Source organism: Eptesicus fuscus, chromosome 12, assembly GCF_027574615.1.
Source record: "Eptesicus fuscus isolate TK198812 chromosome 12, DD_ASM_mEF_20220401, whole genome shotgun sequence".
Taxonomy (NCBI): Eukaryota; Metazoa; Chordata; class Mammalia; order Chiroptera; family Vespertilionidae; genus Eptesicus; species Eptesicus fuscus.
The window spans coordinates 23,522,779-23,540,170 of record NC_072484.1 but is presented as its reverse complement, the minus strand read 5'-3'; the positions used below and the strand labels follow the sequence as shown (position 1 = coordinate 23,540,170).

Genomic DNA, 17,392 nt, shown 5'->3' with positions numbered 1-17,392 from the left:
AATCAGGGCCATCTTCCACCTGTTCGCCAGTCCCCAGTCCCACCCCGCCGCCGACACCCACACCGGTTCCCTGTTCGCCATCTGGCGATCTCTCGGAGGCTGCGGGCCAGGAGGAGGGACCAAGAGGTCGGCCATTCCTCCTGCTCGCCAATTCCCAGTCCCGCCTTACTGCCACCCGCCCTGGTTCCCCATGGTTCCCCATGGTTCCCCATTGGCCATCCAGCAATCAGAGCCTGTGGGCTGGGGGAGAGGGACCAAGAGATGGTCAATGCACCTCATAGCGACTGGTCAATCGGTTGTTCTGATTGTTGCGCCGTTATGGTCCCTGGCCTTTTATTATGTAGGATTGATCAGCACATTCTATTGGGTCTCCCTTCAAATTTTATTTCCAATCTAACCACTCCTCACCATCCCCAACCCCCCTAAGACCCATCATCTCTGAGTGGACTATTGCAGTGGTCTCATCACTGGTCTCCTTACTTCCACCTTGTCTTTCTCCTGAACCCAAGGTAATCCTTTTTTTCCTTTTTTTATTGATTTTTTTTAGATGACATTGGTTAATAAAACTATATAGATTTCAGGTGTATAGTTCTGTAATACATCATCTGTATTGTATTGTGTGTTCACCACCCCAAGTTAAGGCTCCTTCCATCACCCTTTATCCCCACTTTACCCTCATCTATGTCCCCCCACCACCTTTTTCTCTGATGTTCACCATCTTCTTGTCTGTGTCTATGAGGGTTTTCTTGTTTGCTTGTTCTTTGCTTAATCCCTTCATCTTTTCCACCCAACCCTGAATTCCCCCTCCCCTCTGACAGCTGTCAGTCCGTTTTCTATCCATGATTCTGTTTCTGTTTTGTTTGTTAGTTTATTTTGTTCATTAGATTCCACATATGAGTGAAATAATATGCTACTTGTTTTTCTCTGGCTGGCTTATTTCACCTAGCATAATAATCTCCAGGTCCATCCATGCTGTTGCAAAGGATAAGATTTCTTTCTTTTTTACATCTGAGTAGTATTTCATTGTGTAAATGTACCACTTCTTTTTATCCATTTGTCTAGTGATGGACACTTAGGCTGCTTCCAGATCTTGGCTATAGTAAGTAAGGCTGCAGTGACATAGGAGTGAATATGCTCTTTCGAATTAATGTTTTAGGTTTCTTTAGATATATTCCCAGAAGTGGAATTGCTGGGTCAAATGGGAATTCCATTTTTAGTTTTTTGAGGAAACTCCATACTGCTTTACACAGTGGATGCACTAGTCTGCATTCCCATCAACAGTGCACGAGGGTTCCCTTTTGTCCACATCCTCACCAAGACTTGTCATTTCTTGATTTATTGATGATAGTCATTTGACAGGTGTGATGTGATATCTCTTTGTTGTTTTAATTTGCATTTCTCTGATGATTAGTGATGTTGAGTATCTTTTCATATGTCTATTGGCCATCTGTATGTCCTCTTTGGAGGGGTGTCTATTCAGGTCCTTTGCCAATTTTTTAATTAGGTTGTCTTCCTGGTATTATTAAGTTGTATAAGTTCTTTATATATTTTAGATATGTACTGTCACTCAGTGATTTGTCTTTTCATTTTGTTGATGGTTTCTTTTGCTGTGCAAAAACTTTTTAGTTCGATGTAGTCCCATTTTCTTTACTTTTTCTTTTGTTTCACTTACCTGAGGTGATATATCAGAAGAAAATATTGCTATGAGAAATGTTCAAGATTTTATTGCCTATGTTTTCTTCTAGGATTTTTAGGGTTTCGAGTCTAACATTTAAGTCTTTAATCCATTTTTAGTCTTTAAACCATTCTTGTGTATGGTTTATGAAGGTGATCTACTTTTTCTTTGCATATATCTGTCCAATTTGCCCAACACCATTAATTGAATAGACTATCTTAACCCCACTGTATGTTTGTGTCTCCTTTGTCAAATATTAATTGACTATAACGGTATGGCTTTATTTCTGTGCTCTCTATTCTGTTTATCTATATGCCCATTTATATGCCAGTACCATGCTGTTTTGATTACAATGGTCTTGTAGTATAATTTGATATTAGGTAGTGTGATTCCTCCAACTTTGTGCTTCTTTCTCAAGATCACTGTTGCTGTTTGGGGTCTTTTGTAGTTCCATATAAATTTTTGGAATATTTGTTCTAGTTCTGTGAAGTGTACCATTGGTATCTTGACAGGAATTACACTGAATCTACAGATCGCTTTGGGTAGTATAAATATTTTAATGATGTTAATTCTTCCAATCAATGAATATGGCATATGCTTCCACTTATTTGTATCTTTCTCAGTTTCTTTTTTCAATATCCTATAATTTTCCAAGTATAGGTCTTTTATATCCTTGGTTAAATTTATTCGGTGTTTCGGGGTTTTTTTCTGAGGCAATTGTAAATGAGATTGTTTTCTTAGCCAAGATAATCCTTTTAAAATATCTAGTCCATTTTCTTCTTGGAAACTTCCTCACAATAAAATATGCCATCCTTAAAAAAGCTATACACGATTTGCCACCCCCACTACCACTAACGTGCACGTGCGCACACACGTACCCCTCTTACCTGCTCTCTGACCCCTTCCTCTGATTTGCTTTCCTGTTTTCCCTGCTTCCAGGCACTCTTTGTCCTCACAGCATGAGTGTTCATGCTTCTCCCTGCCTGAAATGCCCTGCCCCATATGTTTACCTGGCTTGTTCTCTCCACTTGGGTGACTGGGTAAAGCTCACCTTGTTACCTACGACCACCCTCCCTGACCACATCTAAAAGAGCACCCGACGAGACGTTTATTCGCTTCCTAATGTCACCATCACCTAACATAGGCTTGTTTGTTTCTTATCTTCCCCGTTGGGAGGGTGTCTTCATGAGAGCAGGGCCGGTTTCTGTGGGCTGTGCCCTTTTCCACAGGGTCCTCACAGTGCCCGGTGCAGAGTTCAGTGGTTCTGCTGAACTCTGCTCAGTTATCCATTCCTGTTCCCTTTAGGACAGAAGTTTAATTCTGCTAGGTATTAGAATCACTGGGGCGTTTTACTAAAATGCACTTGCCCTGACGTCACCCCCAGAGAGGTGAACACAGTGGATTCTGGGGGAGAACCCAGAACATTTTTATCAAGCCCCCCAGTTGATTTTGATGTCTGAGGTAACTGGACCACACTTGGCAAACGCTGTCTCGTTGTACCAGTTTACATTTGTTACGTTTCTCTGCTCCGTTGAGTGTTGTTTCAAGTGAATCAGCAGTTCTTGAATTACCTAGGAACCTACATATAGATCTCTTAGCCCCACCCCAGATTTTGTGAATCAGAACTTCCAGGATAGATTCCGGGAATCTATTTTTTTGAAAACCTCTTAGTGCCTCCGATACTGAGTCTGCTAGCCAGTCTTTCACTAGCCTTTGGGAGCCCAGCTGTGTTTTATGGACTCCTCGAGGAGGTAATAAACTCAAGAGCAGGTGCTTTATGTCTTCTTAGGCCAGCTTCTCCCCCAATCCCACGTTATTTCAACAGTGTTCTGTTCAAAAATAGTATTCGGTAAGTCAATGTAGAGTGAATGCCTGGATCTATCCACAGTTTCAACTTGCCTTTGTAACTTGAGTATCAACCAGTATTTATAACTACATTTCAACCTAGCTCGTGCTCGGACTAGAGGCAGGAAGTGAGTCTTAGTTGCCCAGCTCACCTGGTGGGGCTGTCTTTGCAGTCCTTTCTGTCCAGAAATTTGAGAATGTGTTTCCCAGGTCAGACCAGACAGCACTGGGATAATGTCAGCCATGATCAGACTCACATTCTAACCTACTGCACCTCCCCCTTGGACCTGTACTGGGACACGTGTGCTTTGGCTGTTGTCTACCTCAGATTGCCTCCCTGGTCTCCAGAGCATCCCAAGCAGGGGGCAAGGCCTGACCACTTGTCTGGAAGTCTACCTGTTCTGCTCAAGCTGCCAAGGAGGGTATGCCTAGATTAGATTCCTTCTGGGGCTGGTGGCCTTGCCCTAGGAATGACATTTGCAGAAGTTTATTCCTTGGCAGACTCAAAGCTAGCTTCCAGGTTGTGAGGACTCATTTATGCAGGCCCAAAGAGGTCATCTTGGTTAACCTGTTTCTTAAATACCCATAGGGTGCTTTGGGTGGCCAACTGGTATCCTTTTTAATTATGTTGGTGTTTTTCCGTATTCTTGGTAGAAGGTATCAGGGCAGAATCCAGAAAGGAGCAGTGTCATCCGGGGATGCCTGAGAGGCACTTGAAACCCCAGCACACTGTCTGCACCTGAGAGTTTTGCCTCTGGATAAGCCATGGATTGCATTTTGATGCCAGATGGGAGAGGCTGTTAGTAATCAGGATGACTGGCCTGGGAAGTCCGGTTCCCAGGTGGTAGTGCTTCCTCTGGAGGACTTGTCTGGGGGGGCACCAGGGCTGCGAATTAGTGACAAAGGGAATGAATTGACCCTAGACATGCAAGAGTGAGAGCTTTCTAATGAGACCTGACAGTTCAAGGGCAGAAGGAGCCTAATCTTTTTCTCCCTGCCCACCCAGTCTTCATACAAATGTAAATATGCCTCCTTCAACAAATTGTCAAATGTGGTTTTAATTTGTGTGAGCCCGCCTTGCCTCTTTTCTTTCTTCTTTCTCTTTCCTTTTTTTTTTTTTTTTTTTTTGCAAAGGAAGACACAGGTTTTGCACTTTTTGAACTGGACATTTCCGTCTGTCACTCCCTCACTTTTTCTGTCGTCCTTTTTCTTTCAAGGACGTTTCCCCCATTGTTTGTCATCTGAGGATTTTGGGATGAGAGGGAATCGTCCTGTTTCTTTAAGAAGTTTTTGAAGTTCCCATAGGAAATACATAGTGCTTTTCAAACTAAGTTTTACAATAAACACATGAGAGTGTGATTGAAGCCAGTATGAAGCTCGAAGTGTCACGATCACGCATCCCACTCTCTGTGCGCCCCGCAGTATCCATTGTTGTTATTTATGACCCTGTCTGCCTTCCATTGTGGACTTCTTCCAGCCTTGGGGAATTTACATCATTCCTAATAGCAAAAGGCTTTCTGGTTCCCACAGAGTTGTTCAAAGCCTGACTCATGCTCCTTATGTTAATTGTTCAGCTCTGAAAATACAGCACTTACAGGGTGTGGTTGTAAGGGGAAAATCTACTGTACTTACAGGGCATGTTTAGAAGTGTTTCACACATAAATCTCAATCTCTCTCATTTAACTTTCAAACTGTAGTTCTTTTTGGTCAACTAGTAAGTCCTAGAAGGGGGGAAAGGGAGAAGTATCAAAATGCAGTATAATCCAAAAAGACCTGTAATAATTTGTTCACTAACTCTTAAAACTGACATAAGTTGTACTGGATATGACTTTGGGTGACGCTGGTCCAGGTCTGAGACCATAGGCAGGGCAGTGATGGGATGTGGGACACCCAGGCATTCCACCAATGGCTCTCCCTGGGGCTGTCGTGGTTAATTCCAATGTAAGTCTAAAGCAAGGACCTCATGATAACTTACCAAAACTGTTCCTGTGGCAGCAACATTTTATTGTGGAATTGGATGGAGAAGGGTACTTGGTGTCCCAGAAAATGAGAGAGGTTAATGCTGTCTGAATTACCTATTTGCTAACAAAAAGGAAACAATTCCAAAGTAGGAAACGAGTCCATATTGGTGAAGGTTGGGAGGTTTTCACACTTTATAATTGCTTCCTAATGATGCTTCTAGGGGAACATATAAGGATAGGTAGACAGATACTCGGTACTCTATGAATTATATACTGCCATAGTGATGCTGTTCATTTAAGAAAAACAAAACAAAACACTCCCAGTTTTTTTAGTAGCCAAGATTCTCAAACTCTAGTTTTTAAAGGACCGGTGTTAGAAGGCTTACCTCGTGATGCATTCTTGAGTATTGCAAAGGCCATATTCTGTATTTTCATAACAAGAGGAAATGTGGGGAATTCTTGGTATAATCAGGTTCAGACCTCTGCACCACCAGGTCTCCCTGGAAGATCAGAGCTGACAAACACGCTGCTGCCTGGCTTCGTGGCTCTGGGCATCAGCATGATTTGGGCTCAGAGATACCATGTATTGGCCAAGAGTCCCCAGATGGTTTGGAATCAACATTCTTTCCATCACAGTCTTGTATGTTTGTGGTGCATATTAATGTATGAAGTGTGTGTGCTGAGAGCCCAAAAGAAGTGACAACTTACCAAAAAGTTCTAGATTTTAAAAAATTCAAATAGCCTAACACTAAGCAGTTTCATAGAGTCCTCACAAAATAAGTGTGTTCATTGGGAGGTTGAGAGCGTAACAGCTTTTTCTCATGTTCAGCTATTAGATTTCTGTTGGAACTTTTGTTATCTTTTGGAATAGACGGGAAGAGCTCTCCATGGAGCGTCTGGTTATTTTGCTGAGTGTGCAGAGGGTCCACTCCCTCCCAGTGCAAAGCGCAAGAGAAGAGCTCTGAAAGAAATGTAAGTCCAATGTGTTTCCTTTTCCTCGTGTTTGACTGTCCGTGTGTGTGAATACATAGCATGGAATGGAGAGTCCAACAAGAGTACATGGAACTTAATCACAGCCCTTGGCACCAAGCCTACCTTAAGTCACATACTTGTTCTTCCACCTTCCCGACTCCCTTTCTCCTGCTTTCTGGACAACAGGAACCAAAGCCTTGCTTCACAGGTGTGTTGCAAGGACTAATTAATTACAAGCGCTTTGAAGATGAAAAGCACCTGTTGGTGGTGTGTTTCATACAACTTTCAGAGTGACTACAGACAGATCTAAAAAATGCATTCCTTTTCTAAGATGCTTGTTCCGACCCTAATATAATTATCATAATTCTCCTGCCCCAGAAAGCAACAGTATGAACATGAATCTATATATTTCTCTCCAGACTAAAGCTTAGCCAAAATAAATATTTTAGCTTCAATGTTTTGAGTTCGGTGGTTTAAGCAATTTCTTGCCATTCACAGACCTGCAAATATATGTTGAAGTCAGTCTCTAGTTTCTAAATTCTTCCCATGAAGCTTTTATTCTGCCCCTCAAAGTAATTTTCAGCGTGTGAGATTTGCATTGTCTGCTGTAGAAAAGGTGCGTGCGTGCGTGTGTGTATGTGTGTGTATGTACACGCTCTTTTGTCTGCCTTGTTTCCATTCTCTATCCTTCCATACTCTCTGGAATTTCTTCCAGTGCATTTCAAGGTTTATTAACTGAATCCTGTTTCCAATGGTTAATGAACAAGCCTTGACACCAGCTAAATGGTGCTTATATTTGAGTAATACCTTGAAATGGCCTGAGAGAAATTCCAGAAGATTATTTTACTTACAAAGAGAAATCGTGTGTGTCTATACGTGTATAAGCATGTTTTTGTACACATACACATAGAGACACACATAAACACAACCTCTGCTTTGAATGTATTTGAGCATTTACTTAGGGGGAGGGAGGTCAATGTGTCAAATTGACCCTTAATATCTGAAATGAATACCTGTCTGCCTTCGTTAAAATATGAACTCCATCAATAACCCAGTGATCAGTAGATAAAGTGTTTCCTGGTGTGTCCCAGTGTATTGGAAAAGGTGAGGCTATTGCTTGGTCCAGTCCGCAGTCAAACATACACTTGGGGATTCTTCTAGATTTGCCGGGAGATAGGGAGAAGGGGGTGGTGCATGCCTGCCTTTTTCAGGCGTAGGAAATGTGGTAGGGGAATTTGGAGGAAACCATGCCATTACAGCATTACAAAACAAAGTCTTTTTTTTTTTTTTTTAGCATGAAAAGAGCTGTAACAAAAAGCAGCATCATGAGCAAATCACAGGGCAGCAGGGATATTGTGGGAACATCGAGTGACTCAGTGGTTGCAGAGATGGCAGTGAGAAGAGGTGACAGCCAGGCTTCCTCCAGTGCCTCTCTGGAGTCCTCAGGGCAAGCAAAGGATTGCACACAGGCAGCTGAGAGCCACTGGGGGCTCTCTGTTCAAAAGCTGGAACATGTTCATCAGACCCAGCCAGAGGACACCGGCAGCCAGCACAAACCTCATCCTGGGGCGTGGTTACAGACGGGGCTTCGAAGTGGGAGCGCTGTCTGGAGCTGTGAGTCAGCAGCACCGGGTCCAAAACAAAGTCCACGAGGGGCCCGAGCACAGCAGAAACGCAGGCCCCGCGGCTCTCCGCAGGGCTCCGACCACTGCAAGAGAGTTTCTCTTGGAAGTGATCGATTCCTCCCGCGAGAAATGAGAGCGGGAACAAGCGAGGCTGTCAGGGTTTTGCCAACATCAGAGCTGTCAGATCCGGGGTTACTTTTGAAAGAGGATTTGGCAAAAGCCATGTCTAATGAAGAGTTGCATGTTTTGGAAAATCTCTCCTCCAGACATCTTATGAAAAGTGAGCCAGGGAAGGCCGACCAAACCGGCTCAACCACCAACACTGAGAGATTAGCTGCAATCCAGGGCAGCCCAGTCAAAAAAAGGAAGAAGTCCGAAAGAGGCCACTGACATACTAAAGAGGATTGCAAAGTTGTGGTTGAGGGATATAGTGGCCAAACCTGCGAAAAATGAGAAGTATGTGTAGATGCTGTGATTTCAAAGGAATTAGAATGACTTTTTAAAAAAGGAAAATGTATTTTTTGTCGGGGTTAGCTTTCAAAGAAGTCACCTCCAGGAGCCTATCTGCTTGTTCTAACAACATGGCTGCCTTCTCATCAAACTGTGTAACTGCCTTCAGAAAATTATTTTAATGATAAACATCCATTCACTTTGTCAGAGACGACCCCACTCCTGAAGAACTGCACGAAGCCCAGCCAGTGTGGCTCAGTGTTTGAGCATCGACCTATCACAGTTCAATTCCCAGTCAGGGCACATCCCTGGGTTGCCGGCTCAATGCTCAGTAGGGGGCGTGCAAGAAGCAGCTGATCAATGATTCTCTCTCATCATTGATGGTTCTATCCCTCTCTCCCTCTACCTTCCTCTCTGAAATCAATAAAAATATTTAAAGAAAAAAATAACGGCATGTCGGTACTAGGTGCAGTGTATCCTCATGCTCCTTGGTTGAGTAGGGAGGGGGCCATGCAGGAGCAGGCTCGTGGCTCTCAGCAGCTAGTCCCGCGCCAGCATCATTGTCGGAAAATGTGTTAGAAACGCAGAGCTTGGGCCCCACCCCAGACCTACTGAGTGATTCTGAAACATGCTCAGTCCGGACCCACCATACTAATTGGAGACTCCACCAGCCTGGCAAGCATGGCCTCCTGCTCACCCGCTGGACCACATGTGGACACGTACACACTTGTAAAGCAAAGCACCTGAACTCGGTGTGTGAGTCACTGTTCCTAGGTGTTATGACCGCCACAGCACCTAGACAGCTGTTACCCTGAGAATCACAAGACCTTTCGCAGGTAGTTTGGTCCGGCGCTAGAAGACACGGCAGAGCCTTGTTCTTGCTTGTAGCTCAGGCCTATCCCTGCCCCTACCTCTAAGATTTTGGTTAGGTTCAGGATGGACTAGAACCCACAGGGAACTCCATGGCCAGAGTTTCCTGTTTCCCATTTGGAAGGCTTCACAGGCAGTTTAAATTTCAAAACAGGAGTCTTCGATTTGCAGTCGTACCCACTAATGTCTCCAGTGGGCTGGCTGAAAAGTGACTCCTAGCCATGACTTACTTTGGATGGACACCTACTAAAGATTTTCTTAAATGACTTCATTCTAAAATAGGGAAGAAATCATCTTCAAAGCACCCAGCAACTACATCTTTCTTTCAGTTCAACATTGGGTGGTCCTTGGAAGTAGCCCCTCCCTAGTAACAGGCAGAATCAGTTTATTCCCAAAAGTGTTGGAATTAGCAGGAAAAGCCCAACAAAATGTAAGAATATGGAAACAGACCGTGTAAGTCCGTGCCTAAGACTAATCAGTGGTTTCTCTCAGTTCATTCTATCCTCCCCACGTCTCCTTCCCCACTTGTATAGGAGGGGAAGACTCACTAAGCAGCAACCATTTTCATGGTAGCATTTTCGGTCATGAAGTTCAGTCACGGTCACCACACCTGTCTATGGATATAGATGCTCTTCCTTTAATGTTCCAAACCCTGGCTGGAAACCTGTCCCCTTCCTGTGGTCCCAACCTCACCACCCTCCCTAGGAGCATGGCTCTGCCCACTGGGATCTTTTCCTCTTCCCTCCGAGTTTATTTCCTCCCCCCAATTAATTCCAATGAAGGGATTCTACAGGAGAAGAGGGAGCCCAACAGAATGTGGACCACAGTGAGCAGATTCTGCTCATCAACAGGGGTACACTGCACAGAACGCACACCTGAGCACGTGGTAGAGCGTGGATTTCTGTGGCCCATTGTGGGCCTCTCTCAGAGTGGCCAGGAAGCTAGGCCTGCTCTTCACTGAAGACAGAACCACAGTGTGTCATTGAGGGTTCTTAAACAGAAACAAGTATTGGGACAGTTTCATCAGAGGGGTCACCAATGACCAGGCGATAAGCCAAGAAACAGTAAGCTCCCTGGAACAGTCTAGAATAAAGACAGCCATTCTAGAACAGTAGCTTTAGAACTAGGAGATGTTTGAACCCGAAGCACCAGAAAAAGTTGGTATTGAGAAGTTTTTATTTCATTAGTTAATATGGATCTGATGATTAAAGTCCATTCTTATACTTTTAATGATTTTCTTTCAAACCTTGGCTTTAGAGTTTGGTGTATTTTTGCAAATAACAGTTACTGTGATGCAAAAGGGAAAATGGCACCATTGGTGGCAGGCGGACATGGTCTTTCTCACTGCCATCGTGCACACGGGGTTTTAACAGGATTAACGGGCCCGGCCATCTCCGCTTCCGCACCTCGGCATGTGTTTGGGGAGTTCTGCCTCTGAACATTTTTCTTCTATCTGTCTGAAACCCCCTGTTACTAGAATGGCCATGTGATTCTTTGGATATTTGAAAGTACAAAAGGGAAAATGGCTGCCAGGTATTCTTGTTGCATATTAGGTGGGAAATGAAGAGTTCTCTATTGCTAGGAGTGGTGTGTGTTTTGATATTTGTAATAATCTTAGTAATTCAGCCACTGAAAATCTGAGACCCTGTCAGTATACTTAGTCAAAAAGGGACAAGTCCTTCAACTACTTACTTAATAACCCAGATTAAATGTGTGTGTGTGTGTGTGTGTGTGTGTGTATCCTATCTAATAAAGAGGGAATATGCTAATTGACCATCACTCCATCACAAAGATGGCTGTACCCACATCTGAGGCCAAGTTCCCATAAGGAGCCTTAATGAGCAATCAGCAGGGACCTGAGGCTACGCCCTCCCCTGCCCCCATGGTGCTTGACAGGGGACTTCAGGCCACACCTCCCCACCCGGCAGGGCTTGACGGGATCTCAGGCCGCGCCCCTCCCCCCACCCAGCAGGGCTTGACAGGGGACCTCAAGGTGCGCTTCCCATCCTGGTGCTGGGCTAGGGGACCTCAGGCTGCTCCCCCCACCCCAGCACCAGGCCGGGGGACCTCAGATCGCACCCCCTGCCCAGCGGGGCTTGACGGGACCTTAGGCAGCGCCCCCCGCCCCAGCCCCAGGCCAGGGGACCTGAGGCTGCGCCCCCCTGCCTGGCTGGGCTTGACAGGGGAACTCAGGCCGCGCCCCTGCCCAGTGGGGCTTGACGGGGGACCTGAGGCTGCACCCCCCTCCCTGTACTAGGCCAGGGGACCTGAGGCTGCGCCCCCCCGCCTGGCAAGGCTTGACAGGGGATCTCAGGCCGTGTCCCCCACCTGGCAGGGCTTGACGGAGGACCTCAAGGCACGCCCCCTGCCCCAGTCTGACTGGAGGACCTCAGGCCACGCCCCCCGTCCTGGTGCCAGGCCAGGGGACCTGAGGCTATATGCCCCCTGCCCAGCAGGGCTTGACAAGGATGGGACTGGCTGGGTCTGGATCTAGCCCAATGGTCGGGGGGGGGGGGATTGGGTCTGGGTCTCACATGATTTTGAGGTGCATGTGGGTGGGCAGGGACTTGACTCTGGGCCCCGTAGTAAGCCCCAGACTCTGACAGGAGGAAGGTTTTCATATACATTTTCCTAATTTTCTTTCATCTCTGACACTTCTATTATAGAGAAAGGGCAAATAGCAATATTAAATTATTTCCTCTAATTAATTCCCTTTTAATGTGCACGAATTTCATGCACCAGGTCACGTGTGTGTGTGTGTGTGTGTGTGTGTGTGTGCGTGTGTGTGTGTATATATTCAAGTCCCCATAGTAACTCTGATGCTTAGAAGAAATGTGGATCCAATTTGATTAATGTTATGACTTTGAACTCCTTAACTTTCTCAGTGTCATGACTTCTAGGTCACCTCCATGTGCTTTCAAATGACTTTTTAACAGATTGGTGTTAGGTATTGCTTTGTTTTGTTATGTTGTGGTGTTTGTTTTTTTATGTCCATAAACAAGAAATGTCTGAGAATTGTCTGTGATTTTTCTTACACATTTTTTCTTTTCTTTGCCTCTGGGAGGTTAACTGTCCGCCAGAGATGCATATAAATTGTTAAATGCCAACGAACAAATGTTGGGGGAGAGAGGAATGAGTGCTGAAGCTTTTTTGTTCATATTTTTACTACGAAAAAAGTATAAAGATGTTTCTCATTTTATAAAAAGCAAGAGTCACAGAACCCCTCTATGTTTTGATTTATGGAGAATATAGCATCTCTGCACGAGGTATCGCAAGATATATTTTGGGGACAACAAATTGTTTGCTTGTGGTGCCATGTGTGGCTTTAGCGTGAATTGCTGTGCACTTGGTGGCCTTTGATTCAGAAAGAGCTTGCTGAGGGCAGAGCAGGAAGGGAAGGAAACTGCCCAGGAGAATGGCCTGGGACCACGGTGTCGCCGCTGTTTCCTTGCGTTCCTTCTTGGCAGGCCCCACTGTAGTATTTCCACAAAATTCTCGTGACATGCCCTCCTTTTGAGGTAACAAGTAGCTTTCCTAAGAGCCAGTAATTCTCTGCTCAGCAATGCTATGACTTGAGTATGGAAGTCACTTCAATTTCTCTTTTTCTCTTATGAGGAAATGTCCATGCTTGGTCTGTTAAGACGAGATAATTCATTCCTTGTTACTGAAACACTAATGAATTGAAACACGTTGGCGCAAGAAAAAAATCAAAATTAAGCTGATTTCTGTTAAATGGTTTAAAGCCTTCCTTGGTACAAAATAAATTAAGCATTGTCACATGAAGTTAATTCAGTTTAATTACTCAGAACAGAAGTCTAACCATATATATTATTGGAATTACAATTTAATGATATAATTAAAATTCTCAGAAATCTGCTGAACCTCTCATTTGGGGTTTTGTATTTATTTAATAAGACAAGGAACAAATATATGTCTATGTGTAACTTGACAGAGGGGACTTGAGTGGGTGCAATTATTGCCTCTAATTGTGGAGAACTACTCAGTACTGGTCTTGAGTTTAATTACATTTAAATAAGTTTCATTATGTGCAGCATGATATTACCATGTGCTACCTTATAATTGCCATTACAGTCACTTATCAAAAATGTTGATACATTTGACCCCCAAGCATCATATCAGGAGACTGTAGGTAATGATTTGCCAGATCCCCAAAGTCACTTTCTTCATTCAAGTTAGACAGCCAGACACTGCGGCAAGCCCAGGGGAGCTCTTCTTTAGCATTGGCCTTGTCCTCTCACTTGTTTAAACGATTTCAATAGTTGTACATGCCTAGGGGATGGAAGCAGTATGTAGTGGAAATGAACCTGTTTTGTGAATAAAAAGGAAAATTGTTTAGAAAAATTTGTGTGTATCACTTTTCTTCAAAATAAGTTATAACCACAGGACTGTACAACTAAAATACCCTATTCTGAGCACGCTATTTAAAATTATATTCTATGTGTTGGAGACCTTTTTTTCCTCCATGAAGCAAGTCTGAGATTTTGAATACTGGGTTAAAATAATCAAAGGAGCTCTGAGTTTGAACCATTGGTACTAAAGATTTAGATTTAAAAAGCCCTGTGTGGGAGGTGATTAAATTGGCCTCTAAGATTTGGGGGTGGTCTTTCCAACTCAGATTTCCCACTTCTGCTCCCAATTGTGAGCTAAGATAGACCCTCGTGTGAGGGGTTAAAGAATGCGACCTTGATTCCTTTCCAGAGAAGCTTGACGTTTCCCAAGGGGATTCATTTCCATTTTCTACGTGGGTCTCGTCCTTATTCAGCACTGAGTCAAGTCCCGGCCGACTCCCCACTGCCTTTTATGACAGGATCCCAGGCCTCTCTGGTTGCTTGTAAATATATTTTCCCTTGGGTCCTGTACATAATTTTTCAGAAGCATTTCACTATCAGGTTGGAATAATATATTTGAATAACTGCATGGAATGCTGAGAACCATGGCAATGGATGACGCAAAGACCATTTCCTCGTGTACTGGGCGTGGCGGCGTGCCGTGTGGCCTAGCCCACAGAGAAGATGCCCTGCCCAGGGCCCCGGCCTGGGCTGAGGATCAGAGCACGAAAGATGGGCTCAAACCCTGGGTCCAGCTGCCTCTGCCACTGATTGGCTTGTGTGTTTGGGGACAAGTCATTTAACAACCTGGGCCTCAGTTTCTTCATTTGTCAAATGAAATGATCTCTACTATTTTAAGTGCCACATTTGGCTCTGTGGAATTCTGAGGTAAACATGCAACTCCCGTGTGATAATTTCTCCATCTGTTTAAAAACAGGTTCATTGGAATTACCTGTGTAGCTTCTACTTAAATCAAAATCCTTGAGATGATGGCCTGGCATTGGAAGTTTTAAGAGATCCTCAAATAATGATTCTAACCAAAAGCCATTGTTGAACTATTGCATAAAAATGTAGTGGTGTGTGTGTATGTGTGTGAACACTGGACGTTCAAAGAGGCAGGGTCTGCTGAGAGCTGAGTATCCTTTAGAAGGGGGGCTTTCTGTAAATCAGAAGTGTACCTGCTTCACGAATAGGAAAGGCCTTGGTGACACGGTGTCAATGGGTGTACGGATTAACCATGCAGAGAGATGTGTTGTGTTTTGTCCTAGTTATGCTGCTTTAGGCCCAGCGCACCAGCCCACAGCTTCCTCATCCGCACACAGCACTGAAGTTTTTCCCTCCCACAGAAGATGAGTTTTGAAAGCACCTAAATAATTGTCTGGGGGTTGCCTTTGATCCATGATCATTAATATCATTAATAAGCTCTCAAAAAGTGCATGTGAATCTCAAGTTTGCATTTGGCAGGGCAGGAAAAGAATGAATGCTTTTAAAATAGTTTGGCTCAGAAAGCACATCTGAAATAATCCTGTGGGAAAACCAGGAGAATTTCTCATCCTCCGAAGGATTACCTAGGATGAGATGCTGACCTTGTATTTTAAGTTCAGTTACATTTCTTAAAGCCTCCTTCATTCCGCAGCCTGATTTATTTTAGGGGGTGAGGTTGGCTGTGGGAGGGGACTCTGGTGATGTACAGTCTCATGTTTGCTTTTTGTTTTCTCCAGTTCCCAAAAGATCATAACATACGTGTTTCTTAAAAAAAAAAAAAAAAAAAAAAAAAAAAGACCAGCTTCTTCTCGAGATTTACTGCAGCTTTTCTCTCAGAAATTGGAGCTGAAGCATTCTCTCCTCCTCAGGCTTCTAAGGCGACCGAGCCCCAGAAGGCCGGGTGCACACGGGGTGAGCAGAGCGCTGACCTCTGCCGGGGAGGTCAGCTCAGCACACAGGACTCAAAGGGAGGAAGAAAAAGCAGCTCCGCAGCGGGGAGTTTGACTTGCTTTAGGGCAGAGGAGCTTTTATAAATAAGTTCTCAGTCTCCCACGCCCTCTCACCGGCTCTTCTGTTAGTAGTCCTGTCTCTGTTCTTAGACGGGCGTGCGCGTGCGCGCGCGCACACACACACACACACTAACACACATACACACCAGCACACACACACACACACACCAGCACACATGGACACAGACTCCAGGAGACTCGCACAGACACGGCTCTGACCCCCTCACTGCCATGCAGCCCTCTCCCACCTGCCCGGCCTGTGCCTGGGCTGGCGGGCCCTCTGCGGAGGAGGCAGGTGATGGATTGACTGGGAACATTGCTAGGCCCACTGGCTCTTAAGGCCTTTGCTGTTCCTCCTTAACATGCTCAGCTGGTGAGAAGAATGCACAGGGCTCTTTCCCAAACCCACCGTGGGTGCCTGGGAGGATTAATACCAGCCATCCATTGCTGTTGTCAGAGGGAGAAGGTGGAATGGCACATCAGAGCGACCTCCCGCCTTGATGGGGCAGATTAGGCAGGGCGTCTGGGATGTGTCCCAGTCAGAGGAGCCTGGAGGACTTCCGGTAATGATGTAGTGAGTTGGGGCCTGGGCAGCAGACATTCTTCTTAAAATGCTTCCCTGGCGAGCCCGTTCCCAGTGCCTCCTGCTCAGCGCGGTGACCAGCCAGCGCGGAGCGGGGACTGCCTGGACAGCACCTCGGGGTCTGGGAGAGCACCCTCCGTGGCTCTCCAGTGAAGTGCCCAGAGGGTGTGACAGCACCTCTGGCAGGAGGAGCTCTCTGGGTCAGACACTCAGGGGGTCTGCTGCTGGGGCTCTTCTTGTGATGCGAATAAGAATCTCCAGCTGGGAGAACCTTCTGGATCTCACTTCAAATTTCTATGACAAACTACGCTTCCATCCGTGAACTCTCTGTATCAAACTGGCCTTGCTTTCTCTTAAAGATAGAGTTTCTCAGCGCCGCTTCATCAAAACGCATGTTCTGGGTCCTGGTGGTAGAAATGATTTTGGCCACTGTTCCACGTTTCCAAGGTCTAACTCCTTGAGAGAGCTCACTGGCCTTGAGAGAAGCCTTCCGTTTTGACACCGGCTATGCATGTCCATCAAGGCCAGCTGCCCATCATACGAGGGCAAGCTTAGGAGAGAGGAGATGGTGGGGGAGAGTGGGGCTTGGCATTTAGCTCCTTCGTGGCCCAGAGGAAGCGGCCACTGTGCAGTGAGGACCGCCAAGGAGGGAACTTCAATGTAGGAAAGGCTTCTGGGGGTGGGGAGGGGAGATTACAAAGTCTCCAATCCACTGCAAACCTCATTAAAAAATCAGGAGTCCACAGTATGTTTCTTAAGGAGGAAAACCTGGCCTGAGACTATGTCCTGGAGGCCTTCAAGGCCAGCCACCAGAGCGTACCTTACTTTGCCTAATTTTATAGAACTATTGGGAGGCATGGCTATAGAAGAAAGGACTATGTTCTATTATCATTTAGAGAGCCAGCTACACTCACAGAGCCATCTGCACTGTCTTAGAATTTAATTGGGCACCAGGTCTCCTTACAGTCCCGTAGTTCAGGATTGTCTCGAATGAGCTCCTGCTAGCTGGGAGGAGGCACTGAAATAATCTGGGAAAAAGCCAACCATCTGTAGAGTCAAAACCAAATG

The 17,392-nt window shown here is 45.3% G+C and overlaps 2 protein-coding genes across 2 annotated transcripts in view; one reads left to right on the top strand and one right to left on the bottom strand.

The window, feature by feature from the left end:
- The window catches only part of SLX4IP (SLX4 interacting protein), a 196,624-nt gene extending 187,691 nt beyond the window's left edge, over positions 1-8,933 (top strand). Inside the window, exons 7-8 of the mRNA XM_008141281.3 lie at positions 6,353-6,453; positions 7,748-8,933. Of these exons, the coding sequence (XP_008139503.2) occupies positions 6,353-6,453; positions 7,748-8,468 (822 nt within the window). The 3' untranslated portion in view covers positions 8,469-8,933. The remainder of the gene's footprint in view (positions 1-6,352; positions 6,454-7,747) is intronic.
- Positions 8,934-13,177: 4,244 nt separating this feature from the next.
- The window catches only part of JAG1 (jagged canonical Notch ligand 1), a 45,749-nt gene continuing 41,534 nt past the window's right edge, over positions 13,178-17,392 (bottom strand). Inside the window, exon 27 of the mRNA XM_054724287.1 lies at positions 13,178-13,723. The gene's annotated coding sequence lies outside the window, so the exon portion shown is untranslated. The remainder of the gene's footprint in view (positions 13,724-17,392) is intronic.